Source organism: Saccopteryx bilineata, chromosome 1 (genome assembly GCF_036850765.1).
Source record: "Saccopteryx bilineata isolate mSacBil1 chromosome 1, mSacBil1_pri_phased_curated, whole genome shotgun sequence".
Taxonomy (NCBI): Eukaryota; Metazoa; Chordata; class Mammalia; order Chiroptera; family Emballonuridae; genus Saccopteryx; species Saccopteryx bilineata.
This window is the reverse complement of record NC_089490.1, coordinates 253385599-253402345: the sequence shown is the minus strand read 5'-3', so window position 1 is coordinate 253402345 and position 16747 is coordinate 253385599. Positions and strand designations below refer to the sequence as shown.

Here is a 16747-nt window from a genome sequence, read left to right as displayed (position 1 = left end):
ATGGCTCTGGTGCCCGCCATTAGGATGAGATGAGCATGTCCTGGACACCTATTCTATGCTGGGAGCCCTCCCTAAACTTCCTTTATAACCTTCACGACCACTCCATGAGATAAATTCCATTACTCCAAATTTACAAACCATGAAACCAATGATAGAGCTGTTAGGAAATGCATCTAGGAGTGCAATCAGAAAAAGTACAGTAGCAGGACCTGAGCTCAGGTTTGGATACAAAGCATCGGCTCCTTCCACTAGACTATGTACACTGCACAGAAATTCCTCACTGTTCCCAAAGCCCTGAGCCAAACTGCTTGCTGATCTTCACACAGAACAGCCCAAGGCAAAAATCCCATTTCTAAAACCAACCTACTTGACACTGCACTTACCTCATGTGTGCACCCTTCAACAGTTTCCACTGACTGGACCTTGACTCTGGGCATCAAGTCTGCCAAACTTAAAAAGAGAAATGTTGAATCAATTCTTTTTTTATAGTTAGATAGTAAGCCTCACATCTGTACACTTAAGGAAAATAACAATGCCTAATATCAGTATTCCAAACAGGAAAAAGTTTGGCTATTCAGCATGTTCAAAAATTCTGACATTATTCTAGTATCTGCTGAGCATTCAAAATAATCAGTTACTATCTGTTACTATAAATACAGAATGGTCTCCATTATTTTAAGAATTGAGTCTTAGTTCCAGTAACTATTTAGAATACTTTCCAAAGCACTGTCACTGCTTCAAACATGAAGCTGGTTATAAAAACCACTACACAATAGAAAGTACAAAATATTTTAACACAGATGTTGCTATGCTTTATACAAGTGGTCCCTATGCTCATCAAAATCCTAAATTATAAAAAGATAAGATTATGGATAAAATCTTCAGATAAAATCTGAAGAAAAATAGATGCATTTCTGTGCTAGGTTCATTATTCTCTTATTGACTGTACTTTGGATTTTGACTTCAAATTAATAGTTATGCTTTAGATACAAACTCAAGGGTTACCACAATAAGCAATAATGACTTTTTTCCATTGGCTTCAGCAAACAGTATACCTTAAGCGTTTCAGCGATACATCTACCACCATATAAGTAGCTACTTTTGCTAACAACATTGACAGCCAACTAGTTAAAAACAAAAAACCATAGAGAAGATTCCTCACAGTCATGCCAAGCTAGAACATGGCATACAAGGGAGAAGCAAAGCTATAAAGATTATCACAAGGAAATGTGTGAATTACTTAAGAAACTGGCATCAACTTCTAGAAAGTTCCAGCTTTTAAAATCAGAAACACCAGGCACTGCAGCCTCAGATACCCATGGGTCTCCCTCACTGAGAGCAGACTTGATTCATAGCCACTCTCCTGTGACAGTGGAAACCCAATTCCTCCTAATGTCCCCCAACTCATTCCTTCCCTTGGCTCAGTTTTATTCTTCCTTTTAATTTCACTCTTCTTGCCTGACCAGGCGGTGGCGCAGTGGATAGAGCGTCGGACTGGGATGCAGAGGACCCAGGTTCGAGACCCCAAGGTCGCCAGCTTCAGCGCGAGCTCATCTGGTTTGAGCAAAAGCCTACCAGCTTGAACCAAAGGTCACTGGGTCCAACAAGGGGTTACTCAGTCTGCTGAAGGCCCGTGGTCAAGGCACATATGAGAAAGCAATCAATGAACAACTAAGGTGTTGCAACGCGCAATGGAAAACTAATGATTGATGCTTCTCATCTCTCTCCGTTCCTGTCTGTCTGTTCCTGTCTATCCCTCTCTCTGACTCACTCTCTCTCTGTAAAATAAATAAATAAATAAATAAATAAGAATTAATTTCACTCTTCTTGGGATATTAATGAATAAAGGAAATATGCCATTTCTTTTTTTAAAAAAAACAGATTTCTTGGGGGATGGGGGTGAACACACAATATAGTGTACAGAGATGTGTCACAGAGTTGGGCACCTGACACTTGTATAATTATGTTAACTTGTGTCACTCAATAAAAAAGTTTTTTTAAAAGGCCAGGCTTCAAAACTATTTTTCAAAATTGGATTCTAAAGTATTAAAACATCTTTTCTATATTATCTTCCATTTCTCCAAACTTAGATAAATGTTTTCTATTTATTTGCTCGTATAACTAAAGAGTATCTTCATTTTCTCTAACTCAGCACTTCCACAAAGTAACAGAGAAGCAATTTTCACAACTTCACCCAACTACCCAATTTACAAGTTACTAACAATGAAAATGAAAATACTACCTTAAGTCTTCAGTTATGGACTCTTCTACCCTGGGCTTCTTCCCAAAAATGAGCTCGTCTGTGCCCTCAAAGTCCATATCTCTCTTGTTCTTCCCAACATTAGTGCACTCAGACTGTAAGTCACCATCAGAACACTTCCTGAGAAAAAAACGGCTTATAATGACTCTGTAGTATTAGTTCTTCCACCAAGAGTTATCATGTAAAATATTATTCCACATATCATATACACCATTAACAGAAAAACTTATGTATAGAGATGTTACAAATCAGAACTGGCCAAAGTTCAGAAAACCCTAACTTTAATAAAACTGAACATCACTTATGCATTTTGTATTTGTTTGGAAGTTCTGTATTTAAAGTATTTTACAACACATTAATATAACTATTAATATAATGCTTTTAAACTGAAAAAACTCCGTCAGATATTTACATGAGCATCTTCAATAAACACTTCTTTCTCTAACAGTATAACATTTCTATTTGGGAGAATTTGTGTATGTGTGTATGTGGTTAGATTCACTGATTAAGAGTAGTGACAATAAATAGTGCTTGGTGGACAGACGACATAGGGAAATTCAATCTGATGCCTACCCTCATTATACACAAAAATCAATTCCATGTTAGACCTAATTGTGAAAGGCAAAAACAAAGCCTCTAGAAGATAAAATAAAAAAATTATCTTCATGTTTTATTAAGTGGGACTTGAAATTACTAACCAAAACGTTTAGTAAATTGAACTGTATTAAAACTAAGAATCTGTTAATCCAAGGGTACCATTGAGACTAAAAGGGTAAGGCACAGATTGGGAGAAGAGGCCTGGCCACTGGTGGCGCAGTAGATAGAATGTCCATCTGAACCGCCAAGGACAACAATTTAAAACCCCAAGTTCACGTGCACACACACACATCTGTATCTACCTTCTCCACTCCTTACTTTTTGATTATTATAAATGATGCAGCAGAACAGCCTTGTATGTCTGTTTTTTTAAGTTGAATTTTTTTTTTTTTTGCCATTTTATATTTGGAGTAGATTCCTAAAAGTTGAATTCCTAGGTCAAAGGGTATGTAAATTTGCTAAATCTTGCAAAGTTCCTCTCCTGAGGAGCTCTGTACCATTTTGTGTTTTCAACAGTGTGGTAGGCAGAATGATGTGTCCCAGCCCCATGATGTCCATGCCCCAATCCCAGTACGTTTATCAGAATTAGGAAATTAACACTGATACAGCACTATTAGCTAACCTACATACATATTCAGATATTGCCGATTGCTTTAATGCCCTTCATGAGAAAAGGATTCTGTATAGGATCTCACAATTTGGGTGTCACATCTAGAAATCACATTTACAAAGGGTCTCAATAAATCAAAATCTTATTCTTCAAGAGTAAGTTTGTTACTTATGACACTTACAGCTTTTCTGAATAGCTCAGATGTTTCAAGTGTGCACGTTGCACACATGACATTATATCAACCTATAACAGAAATAGTTAAGAGTCTCAAAAGTCTAACATGCAGTGTTAAAGAATATTTTCCTTCTGAAGGAAAATGTTCTATGCACGTAGGTTTTAAGTTTATCAAAGGTATAAAAAAACTCTTTTACAGCCATCACCAGGTCCTAGCTTTTAATAACAATAGTTTTTACGCCAACTTGAAGAGTTCTTATTGGTAAAAGTATCAAAAATAATTATGGAAACAATCCAAGTGTCCATGAAAAAAGGAAAGCATAAACAAATATATTATCCATAAAAGATGCTACTCAGTAATAAAAATAAACAAATTGTTGATACATGCCACAACATGACTAAATCCCAAAAGCATTATGTTGAGCAAAAGAAGCCAGGCAAAACAAATAGTAGTTGATGTGTTTTGCTCCTTTACACTTGTTTTAAAAAATTTTTAAACCTTTATGGGGTATAACGGAAGTACACTAAGCCATCACAACAATCAAGATAACAAACTTCCACCACCACACCAAAAGTTCTGCAGGTCAGCATTGTAATGCTTCCCTCTCTCTAACCTTGTCCCTAGGCAACCCCCATCTTTATGGCACCACAGAAAGCTTGCATTTCCTAGAATGTGATTTAAATGCAATACTAAAGGATATATATTTTTTTTTCTTACACAGTTCCCTTCTCTGATGTTCAACGTTTTTTAATAAGGCTAAAAGGTAAATTAGGCTCTTTTTGTACCCGGCAAGTTTTCACTTGGAAGGTAGTGAAAACAGCTGCGAACTGAATGAGTATTACCCTAGTAATTTTAAAAAGAAGTACCTATATCTACCACAGTGGGCAATTATGCATGCATTATGTTCATCATAGCTGCCCATTCAAACTACAGCAACTACTGATTATTATTTCCGGGGGTGGTGGTAGCGGGAAGAGCAAACCTGTCCTCCTTTTTCATGTTCCCCGGAAAGTGCTCCCAAACTCACCCATTCCCTCCACCTCAATGAGAGAGGAAAACTCTTGCCCTGCTTTGCCTCGTTCCTCCGTGTGCGACTCCTGACACTGCCGCTGTCCCGACAGCTCTCAACACCGCTCGGCGATGAGTGTCACGTGCCTTCCCACCTCCAACGGCACCGATTCCAATAACCTCCGAACGCCAATGGAAACAACCCCAATGGGCTCTCCTCTCCCGCCGTCTAACTCACTTGTCGCTTTTCCCTCACTCCACTATAGACCTGCACATCTATCTTTCTTCGCTTACCTGCATCGGTCTAATATATACGCATGTTCGGGACCAGTGGATTATTTTAAGTTTGTTTTTTTTAACAAACTCAACTACAGCCAACTTTGGAAAACCGACACTGCGAGGCGCTTCCCGCATCTTCTGTCCCGCGCCCGTCGCGACAACCCTGGTGGTAGCGGGTATTCCTCTATCTCTCTCCCTCTTCCCGCTTTCCCGAGCTTGTTAACCCTTCGGTCCCTGGTCGCTGGCTTCCAAAACTGAAGACCCCGAGCCGGGCGATGTCCTGGTGGGCCTCCACACCTGAGCCCCGGCCGCCCCTGCCCGACACCCGCCCGGTGCTGCCGCCGGCTCGACAGAGGTGAAGCTGCCCGCGGGCCCCGCTCCCTAACCCTCCTGCTCCTCCCCCTTCAACACAGCCGCCCCCCAAAAAAAACTTCCCCGGGGCCGCTCTTCCCTCACCCGGCCTTTTCTGCTGACCCTGGAGGCCCCTTCCATTTCCCCTTCTCCTTTTCTTTCTTGGCTCCGGGCGCGGCGGCCGAGTCGTCCTCGAACACGCTGAACAGCTCATCGCCGAAGGCGTCCGCCATGTTCCGGCGCGGCGTGCACTGTCTCCCTCCTACCCGCGATGCTCCGCGCCCGCACCGAAAGTGACGGTAGAAGTCTCTCCACGGTGGCCCGTGGGAGGCAAAAGTAGTCGACTCGCACAGCCTCCGAGAAACCACCCCGACGGCTTTATTTTTATTTCTTTTCCGATCTTTCCTTCTTTTGTGATCTTTGCGACCATGTCTTCCTTTGCGACCACTAGTTGGGTGGGCCGCTCGGGTGGCTGCGGCGAGAGCGCCGCGAGCTCCGCACAGCGCCCGCACTGGGGGCGGGGCGGGGCGTGGAGGAGGCGGGGTCTTCGTGCGTCAGGCCAATCGCGAGGCGGCGATCGCCCATGCCCGGTACCCCGGATGGAGGACGCAGGCGTACAGCGCGGGGCCCGGGGAATGTGAAGAGTGCTTGGGGGCTGTACCGCGGGTGCCGGGCCGGGACTTGCTGTCCTCTCCCGTCGCGGCTGTGACATGGGCGGCAGGAACAAGAAGCACAAGGCGCCGGGCGCCGCGGCGGTGCGGGCCGCCGTGTCTGCCTCCAGGGCCAAGGCCGCCGAGGCCGGAGCCGCCCCCGAGGCCCAGACCAAGAAGCCCGTGTCCAGGCCCCCCGCCGCCGCGGCCGCCGGCGCCCGGGAGCCCCGCGCCAGACCAGGTACGACGTCGGCGGCGGGCGGCCCGGGATTCCGCTCCGGGGGAGTGAGCCGGGGCCCAGCCTCCCGAGCCCGCTGCTCCCGGCCCGTTCTCGCTCCTCCCGACCGCAGAGCACAGGTTGCATCAGCCCCGTGTTCGCACCGGTTGCCGGCGCCGGCCGCTGCCCTCCGCCAGCCGCTCCCGGGGGCCCAAAAGGCGGTGCGCACGCCGCAAGCTGGCCGGACCTTCTGTGCAATCGTCCCCGTCTGTCCTGGCCGGTCACGCGCTGTTGTGTCCTGCCCTCTTGTTTGCTCGTAGTTCTCACCGCAGTGGTCCTGTCACACGTGCTTAAGGACACCTACTACGTGCGTGTTCTGCCTGATGTCAGGTGTGGGCCGGGCAGGGCGGCTGCACGCGTGCAGGGCCCTTGAACCATCAACCAGGAGAGCGCTTGGGCTTCAGGGGTGCTCATAGTGTGTGAGCATCCAGGAAGGGGAGGTTGAATGAGGCAGGTGCCAACCTTCGCCTGCCAGGTGGATGGATAATTATTCTTGGTCCTGCAAAGCTACTGTGCCTGTCATGACAAACACATAGGATTTCTTTCTCCTTGACGATCTTGTGGCGCTCTTATTTCCTGAGTCGAGTTCTTTCTTACGCTGTGTTTTACCAGTATTCCTCCTGAGTTCCTTTGAACTCTCGTATTTGTTGTATACTGCTCACAAAAATTAGGAGATTTTTCTAAATGAATATAAAGCGATACAATATCCCCTAATTTTTGTGAGCAGTATATTTTGGCTCCCAGCCCCCAACATGGGACCCTTCCTGACGGTGTCAATCTGGGGCAGGATAGCTCCCTGTGGACATCCCTTCTATCCACAGAAGGGGTCTATTTGTCTTTTCCTTTGTAGATAGATGACTCCTCGGGGAACATGCCAATCCTGGTTCCTACTCCAAGCAAGCGCAAGTCGGCCTTTCCTACATTTACTTGGACCTTTGGGCCCTGTTTTGTAGGCATCTCAGATTTATTTAACAAAGTGGCTTCTCTTCTGACTTCTGTGTGTCTCATCTTCCATATTCCACCTTGTCTGATGTCAATAGTCATTTGTGATGCCTCCTTTATTCCTTAAGTCCCCTGTGCTGCCACGCTCTGGGCAGTCTTCATCAGTTTACCTTCCATGTGCTCCTTTCACTTTTCCTTTGTAGTCTCCACACTCCTGTCCGGTCACTGGTGCCTTCTTGGAGTGCCCGCAGTCCTTCTGCTGGGTCCTTCCAGCTCTGTTCTCTTCTCCTCCAGGTTGTCCTGCATACAAGTGACAGACTGATCTTTGCAAAACTCTGCTTTGACCACAGCACCGCCCACTTTCTTACACAGTGTCCTCACTGATTTTGTGGTAGAGTCCAAACCATTCAGCCAGCATCCAGGACCCCCTTTCCAGCGTTCTTCCCAAATCCTGAATCTTAACTTTAAAAATAAAAAGATAAAGTCATTTAATCTAAAAGACATACAGGCGCCTGCTGGGGGTCGTCAAACTTTTTATAGAAACCGCCCACTTTTGCAGTACTGGTCAACCTGGTCCCTACCGCCCACTAGTGGGCGGTCCAGCTTTCATGGTGGGCCAATCGCAGCGCTGTTTGGTTGTGCAGTAGGGACCAGGTTGACCAGCACTGCAAAAGTGGGCGGTTTTTATAAAAAGTTTGAAGACCCCTTCGGACTGGGATGTGGAGGATCCAGGTCCGAGACTCCGAGGTTGCCAGCTTGAGCGCGGGCTCATCTGTTAAGAGCAAAGCTCACCAGCTTGGACCCAAGGTCCCTGGCTCAAGCAAGGGGTCACTGGGTCTGCTGCAGCCCCACGGTCAAGGCACAGTGTGAAAGCAATCAATGAACAACTAAGGTGTGCAATGAAAGACTAATGATTGATGCTTCTCATCTCTCTTCGTTCCTGTCTGTCTGTTCCTATCTGTCCCTCTCTGTCACTGTAAAAAAAAAAAAAGAGAGAGAAAAATTAAAAGACATACAGGCATTCTCACTTTATGAGAAAGTGGTTAACCTGGAGAATGCTAATTGATAAAATATTTTTGAAAATTCAGAGCATTGTTGACTTCTAAATTAAGTTATTTGGTGAAGGGGACGGGAAAGAACTGAAATCAAATAATATTTAGCAACCTTTAGAGGAAAATCAAAATAGTATAATGGATAGTAATCATTAAATTGGCTTGACTATTTATTCTCTGTTATATACAGGCCCCAAAATTTATAGTTTCAATTCTGCAAATGATTCTGGTGGTCCTGCAAATCTGGATAAATCTATTTTAAAAGTAAGTACCAAAGTTTTGAATCATTTCAAGAAATATTCCCTTTAAAATATATATATATTCTTAAATATAAGGAAAGGTAGAGTACTTAAAATTTTTGTAAATAGTATACAAATTACCTATCTACTAAATAAAGTAAATCATCCACGTGTGTTGGGAGCCAGTGAGAAATTAAATGAGGTTTGATGAGTCCAGATTTCTGAGTACAGCCTAACCTCTCAGATCTGACTCAATGTACCTTTTCAGCCTCCTCTCCACTTAAAATGTTAGTTCACCTTTCATTGCTCCCCCAAAGCCATGATTTTATGCCTGCAGACTTTTGCCTGTGGGCTCTCTGTCTAGAATGTTCTACTTCCCTGTCGCGGTTTGTCATAGCTCTGACCTTACTGAAGTCTTTTATAAGTCACCAGGTTGATTTTCTTGGTAGTTTCATCAGCACTTCATATATCCTTTTTAATAGTGGCTGTGCTGGGTTACAGTTTATCTTCTTGGGTATGTTTCCAATGCTGTGCTGAATTCCCAAAGTACAGTTTTGTGCTTAACGCATATAAGCATTCAGTCAAGTTGTAATAAAGGAAAGGTATTTTTGTAGGTAGAACTAGGCACTCATAGGTTAACAGTATTGAAGCAACAAATGATTAAATGGCTAATAAGAAAAATAGGAATCAAACTCCAGAAGCAAAAGACTTTGTAACCTAATAACCATTTATGCAGATTTGACTTTTGCTGGACATGTCCCTTGTTAGTGTAGCCTTCAGAGTTTCTGGGTGCGAGTGGGCTGGTTTACATCACGGGGGCATACTGGACTCCACCTCAAGGATTCTGATTCAGTGTGTTTAAGATAGGGCAGGGCTTAGGAATCTGTCTTAGAAATAGAATCCAAGGGAGGTCCCACGGACAGTGTCTTGAAAAACATGGCTCATAGAGGCTTTAGAACAGAATTTTTTTCTTGCCATATGTTGTTGCTTTTTCCATATTTCACTTCTTTTTTTGTATTCTACTTTTTTTTCTTAAATTTATGATAGGACTCATCTAATAAATGGTAGTCCAAAATATGATAATAACTACATCTTATTTTTAGCTGAAAGTCTAGTGTTTGTTGGCAGAAATGTAGAAAACTGTGATTTGATTTAAATTATTTAATTACTAAATGTGATTTCATAATTTAGCTCTAATTGATATGACCGGTTTTGGCTTCAACAGGTGGTAATTAATAACACACTAGAGCAAAGAATTATTGGAGTGATCAATGAGCATAAGAAGCAAAGTAATGACAAGGGAATGATTTCTGGAAGACTTACTGCCAAAAAATTACAGGTATTGGGCACACTTTTTTAAGTTCCTTATTTTTAGTGGAGCATTTTTAAGACAGCATCACATGTGAGATAAAATTACTTTTTCAGGCCTGCCGTGCAGGAGTCCCGGGTTCGATTCCCGGCCAGGGCACACAGGAGAAGCGCCCATCTGCTTCTCCACCCCTCCCCCTCTCCTTCCTCTCTGTCTCTCTCTTCCCCTCCCACAGCCAAGGCTCCATTGGAGCAAAGTTGGCCCAGGCGCTGAGGATGGCTCTGTGGCCTCTGCCTCAGGCGCTAGAATGGCTCTGGTTGCAACAGAGTGATGCCCCAGATAGGCAGAGCATCGCCCCCTGGTGGGCGTGCTGGTTGGATCCCAGTCGGGTGCATACGGGAGTCTGTCTGACTGGCCTCCCTGTTTCCAGCTTCATAAAAATACAAAAAAAAAATGACTTTTTCAGTTTCCACTTCGATTGCATATAGATCATTTCCACCTGCAAGACTAGGGAGAGAACTGTGCGCAATACTGATGCATACATTAAAATGGTGATATGACAACTAAATCACACTCCCAAATATAGGTTATTGTACTCTGTGGGCACTTGATGTTTTCTGTGATGCAGCAGTCCCAGAAAGATATGTTGCCCTGTTTTTCCAGTGAAGGAATTGAGGCTTGGACAGATTACAGAAGTCACAGCCTGAGGTTATTATTAGTAAGTGGCAGGGTATACAGTCTGGATTTGAATCCAGTTCTGTCCAACTCTAAAGATTAGGCCTCAACAGTCCATTAAAATGCTTTCCTTTAGATACGAACATGTTCACTGAAGCACTGCTTAAGGAAAAATAAAAACATCCTGAGTGGCCACCAGTAGGAAAGTGTATAATTATTGATAGATTACAATAGATCTTCCCAGTGGAATGTTCTGTTACTATTAAAGGTGGTGAAGTGTTTCTAATAACTTGGGAAGATGCTTGAATTATAATGTTAAGTGGAATTTGTTTTTACAAAATCATAGAATCATGACTGAAAGGAAACATTATAAGAAGTATTTTTGTATACTGAGAATGTGAACAGTTTCTCCTGTTTCTTTCCAAATTTATCTGCAGTTTTCAAATTCTCCATACAAATGAGCACATTTAATTCTTATAATTGGGAAAAAAAGAAAAATACTTTTGAAATTATAGTTTGTGTCAAAGATTTTGGTTTAAAATGGATGAGAATAAAATTAGTCATGAAAGGAGAGAAAAACTGACAAAATGACTGTTTTCCATTTCCCTTTCATAGGATTTATACATGGCTTTACAAGCTTTTTCCTTTAAGACCAAGGACATTGAAGATGCCATGACTCACACTCTCTTGCATGGAGGTGATCTGCATTCTGCCCTGGACTGGCTCTGCTTAAACCTTTCAGATGGTACGCAGGTTGTCATAAAGCTGTTGAAATAATTTTAGTATATGTGATGTTTGCATCAAGCTTTTGACTTATATTTATATTTTTTTCACTGTGTTACAATTACTTGTGGTTAAATGTTCTTATTCTTTTTGATATATTCTCCTTAGAGGTATAGTCTGGGCAGGCAGAAATGATTTGGTCTGTGTGTTGCTTTCAGTTGTTAACAGTTATCTTACAATGCACTTAATACAACAAATTCTTGAAGCTTGCTTGCCTCTCTGTAACCTACTAGGCTGTATCTCCTGGTTTTGGATTAGAAATTAGGGTCATCTGGCCTTGGATAAATAATACTTGAATAAGCAGAGGGTCAAGGTTGTAGTCTTTGGAGTATACGTTGCTTATATGGCTCATAACAATACTCCCATATGCTATAACATGCAGCCAAAGAGTGGAGATGGTTCAGTGAAAATTTCAGCATTTGCCTCATCAAAGCTGAAAAGAATGGCCAGGTGTGGGGGCTAGCCATCATCTAATGAGTGCTCCCACTTCTGGTCCAGCGCAAACCAGGTTCATCTAGGACATCTGTCCTTAGGAGGTATGGTGCAAGGAAACCAGGTGCTCTTTGTCTCGGCAGAGTTTATGGGGGTGTGTACTAAATATTTGTGTGCTTTATTGTCATATGCAGGTTTATTTTTCTCTCAATTTCTCTTAAGATGCACTTCCTGAGGGATTCAGTCAGGAATTTGAAGAGCAGCAACCTAAAAGTAGGCCAAAGTTCCAGCCTGCTCCAGTTCCAGCTGCTGTTTCACCCTCGTTACACCCTAAAACCTTAAGACAGGAAGAGGACCCTAAGGTTAAGGTAATCTCAGAGCTAAACATTGGAAGTTGAATAGAATCAGAAAGCATATATGGTCATACAGAAGAGGATAAATGTTGGGTTGCTCTTTTCCATTATCATCTATTTCAGTTGTCTATCACTACCTGACAAAGTACTGCACAGTGCGCTGGCTGAGACCAGCAGAGGTTCCTTCTAACTCTGCAGCCTGGCTGGGCTCCGCGGGGCGTGCTTCTGTCCCATGAGGTATCTGCTGGGGCCAAAATGACCTAAACGGTTTCTCACCCCCACCACTAGTGTCACAGCAAGAGCATTGCCAGGACTAGCCCGGGTTTCCTCACAAATGGTGGTCCTTACATGGCCTTTGGCTTCTAAGAGCAAGTAGTTCAAGATGAGAAGCCTTAAAGTACAAATCTCATCAAGCGCCTGCTTGGATCAGTCTTTCTGACGTCCATTCATTGAAGCAACTCACATGGCTAATTTCCAAAATCCGTGTGAGGGGGAGTCTAGGAAGGAAGTGTGGCTGCCAGAAGGTGTTCACTGGGCGAACACCTGAAGACGCTTCACGTTGTACCCATCTGGGAGCCCGGATGCACTAGGGAACATGCTGAGCGAATCAACTGGTCATAGACGGGCAGGCACCATGTGACCTCACGTGCGTGGGGCCTCAAGAATGGTCAGACTCGTGGAAGCAGAGACTGGAGTGGTGGTTCTCAGGGCTGGGTGGAGTGGATGGGCAGTTGTTGCTCGATGGACACTCAGTCTCAGCTATGAGACACGAGAACATTCTAGAGACGTGCTGCACAGCACTGTGCCTGCAGCAGCGTGCAGTGTCAGGCCCTTTTCGTGTGCTCCCAGGTGGCTCTCACGCTGAGTGTCCCTACACCACTCCACTGCCCCTATTCCCAGCCCCCAACCCAAACACACACACAAGGACAGGTGGAAATCTTGGGGGGTGATGGGTGTGGTTAGTACCTTGACAATAATGACAATATCATGGCTGTATGATGTCCAAATCCATTGAAATGATGAGTTTAAATACACATTATTGGCATATTATAATATGTTTATTATATGATGTATCTGTTATATGTATATATATTAAAAATGTACAATTTTACATGTCAGTAATACCTCAGTAAAGCTTAAAAACAAAAAAAAATCTGTGGAAGCATCATTCTCATAAAATCACTGTTTTTAAGAAATAACACTTGTTTTTTAGTTTTTAACAGTTCTTTCGCCTTTTTTGGCCCCTTACGTAAACACATTCTTTGGATGGTACAAGTTTAGACTTTTTTAAGGTAATGTTGAGTTCTGTTTATTTGTCATTGAGAGGTGATTTTTGAGGTGCTGTGTTGACTGTTTTTGAGTGTAAAGGAATTGTAAACGCACTTGATGACAGAGTTGACATCTTTTTTAACTTTGGTTTTTCAGATATTTGTTTTTTATTTCTAGCTAAAAAAGGAAGAAAAAAATACAGACGTGAATATGAAAGAATGGATTTTGCGGTATGCTGAACAAGAAAATGAAGAAGAAAAGAGTGAAAATTCTAAAAGTTTAGAGGAGGAGGAAAAGTTTGACCCCGTGAGTAGAAACTTGTATTAGACTAATAGCTGGGAAGACCCCTAGGCTTTCTTGTGAAGTTAAGTATGTACTTAGCATATGGCTCAACAATTTCATTCCTAGGTGTTTGTTTATTCAAGAAAAGTAAAAACACCTGTTCAACAAAAAAAGACATACACAAATAAGTGTTCATAGCGACTTTATTCATAATAGCCTTATACTGCAAGCAACTTTCAAAAATATGTAAGAGTGAGAGAAACCAAACAGGAATTAGTACTTATTAATAAATTCATTATGTTAAATTGCAGAAAAGTCATGTCTGCAAACTCTGTATTGACAGAACGCAGACCTATGGTCGCCTGCTTCTGGGAGTGGGCTCAGCAGGTTGACTGGAAGGCTTCATGAGGAGACTTGGGGATAATGGAAATGTATCTTGATTGTAGCAGTAGTTGCATGGAGGCACACACTGTCAACTTCATTCACCTGGACACTTTAAAATGGGTACCCTTTATTGTAACTAAGTCATATCTTAATAAAGTTGGTTTATGATGAACCCACTTGTGTAACACAAAAATACATACATTTGCATTCCTACGTACACAGAGAAAACATCTGGAAGGATCCATGAGAGCCATTATTGGTGGTTAGGTATGCGGTAGTAGTGACATGGAGACTACTTGTTTATACCCTGCTGTCCCTGTAAGTTTTTGAGCCATATACCTGTGTTAAACTGAACAAAAGGAATTCCTAACAGTACAAGTCTGCTTTGAGGTTCAGAGAATGGCCTTTTATGACTGGTCGACTTCCAGGAAGAGACTGAGACTTGATGGGCACATAGGGTGCATAGGCAATAAAGGATGAGAAGGAGGTCTAGGCAGGCGAAGCAGTGTGGGCAGGGGACAGGAGTGGAGTCGTGCAAGGGGCCTTTGGGTGTTAAGGAGCAGATCAGTGTCCATAGAGTATAAAATGTGCAGTTGTGTACTGGCAGACAGTATACAGAGTTCAGCTGAGACGAGGAGGTTTTGATGCCCAGAAAATGAGTGTGGCAACTTTTCCTGTTGATTGTGAAGAATTACTAGAGGTTTAGGGGTAGTGACAAGAAGATTTTGACATTTTAGGTCAAATTTAGTAGTTTCAGGAGGTCTGGAAGGTGTAGGGAGGCCATTTCAAAACTTTTGTTTGCTTAGGTATAAAAAAGTAAGGTCCCAGAATGGAAATTGGAAAGGAAGAGAAACATCTAAAGCACGAATCAATAGAGATAGGTGATTGACTGAATGTAAAGGTCGAGAGCCGTAGGTGGGGGGTGCAGTCAGTACCACAGGTGAGAGACTGGGAGCCGAGTGCTCTGGGTGAGCTGAGCTTGCGGACCCTCCTGCCTCTCACACTGCATTGCTGTTGCATCCTCATGAACGGTCCCAGAATCCAGCGGGTGTGCGTGCTTTCCTCGCGGTCTGTCTCCGTTGGTTTTAGCCCTGGGTCCCACGGCCACACAGCGGATGCCCTCACCTTGCCCACCCCGGGCTTGCCTGCTTCTCAGCTGCTGTCCCTTGTTCCCCTCACCTAGGAAGCAGCAGGAATGGGAGTCTGAGTGTAAACTCTGGTTAATTTGTGCTCAGCTGAGTTAGGTCCTTAAGTTTCATAACATCCATTTCCCTGGGGGCCATTTTTTTTAGTGTCCCTGTCTTCTGCAAGGTCAAGGTTATGGGAATGCAGCTTTCAGATGAGTATTATTATATTATGCACGTACATCCTTTAAATAGGTACATTTATAAAATGTACAGAATAAAAACTCGATAAAGAAGAGAGCTCACCTCTTCTTATTCTGTGGCTTGCTTTCATGTCCTTAAGATGTCAAGGATGGCCTGACCAGGTGGTGGCGCAGTGGATAGAGCGTCGGGCTGGGATGCGGAAGGACCCAGGTTCAAGACCCTGAGGTCGCCAGCTTGAGGGCGGGCTCATCTGGCTTGAGCAAAAAGCTTACCAGCTTGAACCCAAGGTCGCTGGCTCCAGCAAGGGGTTACTCAGTCTGCTGAAGGCCTGCGGTCAAGGCACATATGAGAAAGCAATCAATAAACAACTAAGAAGTCGCAATGCGCAACGAAAAACTAATGATTGATGCTTCTCATCTCTCCCCATTCCTGTCTGCCTGTCCCTGTCTATCTCTGCCTCTGTAAAAAAAAAAAAAAGTCAAGGATGTGTCCACGTGGGGCTCCCCCATCCTGTAGCCACCTCACTTCTTTCCTGGAGACTAGCTTGCTTCTCTAGATGGGCTGCACTCGGTTTCTCGTTTTCCTCTCCAGGGAGGACTATCTGTGCACCTGCACATCTGCATTACTTCTCTCTGAAATATTTCTGCAAGGAGTGTAAGAATGAGACAGCACTCAAACACCAGGTGTGCAGGCTTTATTAGAGGAGAAAGACCTGCCGGGCACTCCTCCGGGAGAAGGGCACTGAAACAGACTCTGAGGCAAAATTTGTAGGGTAGGGGAGAGCCTTGAGCAAGTGTGCGTTGAGTCAACAGTTCTGGTATGCTCCCTTCTGCACTTTTACGATTTCGGCTTCCTGGAACACTTCTCCTTGGGGCAGTTGACCAGCTTCCTAGAACTTTTCTGCTTCAAGGGCAGTAAGTAAGGGAGTCCAGTAAGTAAGGGTGGGGTCAGACAGACAAGCGGAATAGCAAAAGGCAGTTGGAAGTTCTGGTAAATTTATGAATCTATCAAGGAGATGTGCTGGGTGGAAGAGTAGGGTTCAGGGTTGCAGGCTGTGCTGTTACACACTGATGGGGTCAAAGTGACCTTGCTCTCCTCTCTGTTTTCTTGTGGCCCTCTGATGGGAACAGAATGAAAGGTACCTGCGCCTTGCAGCGAAACTGCTGGATGCAAAGGAGCAGGCAGCCACCTGTAAACTGGAGAAGAACAAGCCGGGGCAGAAGGAGGCTCAGGAGAAAATAAGGAGATTTCAGAGAGGTAAGCACGCTCACAGCCTTCGATGTGTGACTGTGTGTTCTTTACTGGCCTTCCTAGGATGCAGGTCACATCCTTTGAACATGTGTGCTCTTTCCAAACAGTGTGTGCCTGGGATCATCCAGCGTTTTCTATAACCAGACAAGTAGTAAATGTTTTCAGTTTCCAGGCCACACAGACTCTGTTGTAACTACTCGACTCAGTTGTCCTAGGATAAAAGCAGACAGAGCCAGTACCT

At 43.8% G+C, this 16747-nt stretch overlaps 2 protein-coding genes across 2 annotated transcripts in view; one reads left to right on the top strand and one right to left on the bottom strand.

The window, feature by feature from the left end:
• The window catches only part of MTREX (Mtr4 exosome RNA helicase), a 61214-nt gene extending 55418 nt beyond the window's left edge, over positions 1 to 5796 (bottom strand). Inside the window, exons 1-3 of the mRNA XM_066240816.1 lie at positions 5386 to 5796; positions 2243 to 2380; positions 384 to 450 (exon numbers count right to left, since the gene is read on the bottom strand). Of these exons, the coding sequence (XP_066096913.1) occupies positions 384 to 450; positions 2243 to 2380; positions 5386 to 5513 (333 nt within the window). The 5' untranslated portion in view covers positions 5514 to 5796. The remainder of the gene's footprint in view (positions 1 to 383; positions 451 to 2242; positions 2381 to 5385) is intronic.
• A 79-nt stretch (positions 5797 to 5875) lies between these two features.
• Positions 5876 to 16747, top strand: part of DHX29 (DExH-box helicase 29) — a 39286-nt gene continuing 28414 nt past the window's right edge. The window contains exons 1-7 of the mRNA XM_066240858.1: positions 5876 to 6171; positions 8392 to 8465; positions 9666 to 9779; positions 11040 to 11169; positions 11862 to 12007; positions 13439 to 13567; positions 16386 to 16512. Coding sequence (XP_066096955.1) covers positions 5991 to 6171; positions 8392 to 8465; positions 9666 to 9779; positions 11040 to 11169; positions 11862 to 12007; positions 13439 to 13567; positions 16386 to 16512 — 901 coding nt within the window. The 5' untranslated portion in view covers positions 5876 to 5990. The remainder of the gene's footprint in view (positions 6172 to 8391; positions 8466 to 9665; positions 9780 to 11039; positions 11170 to 11861; positions 12008 to 13438; positions 13568 to 16385; positions 16513 to 16747) is intronic.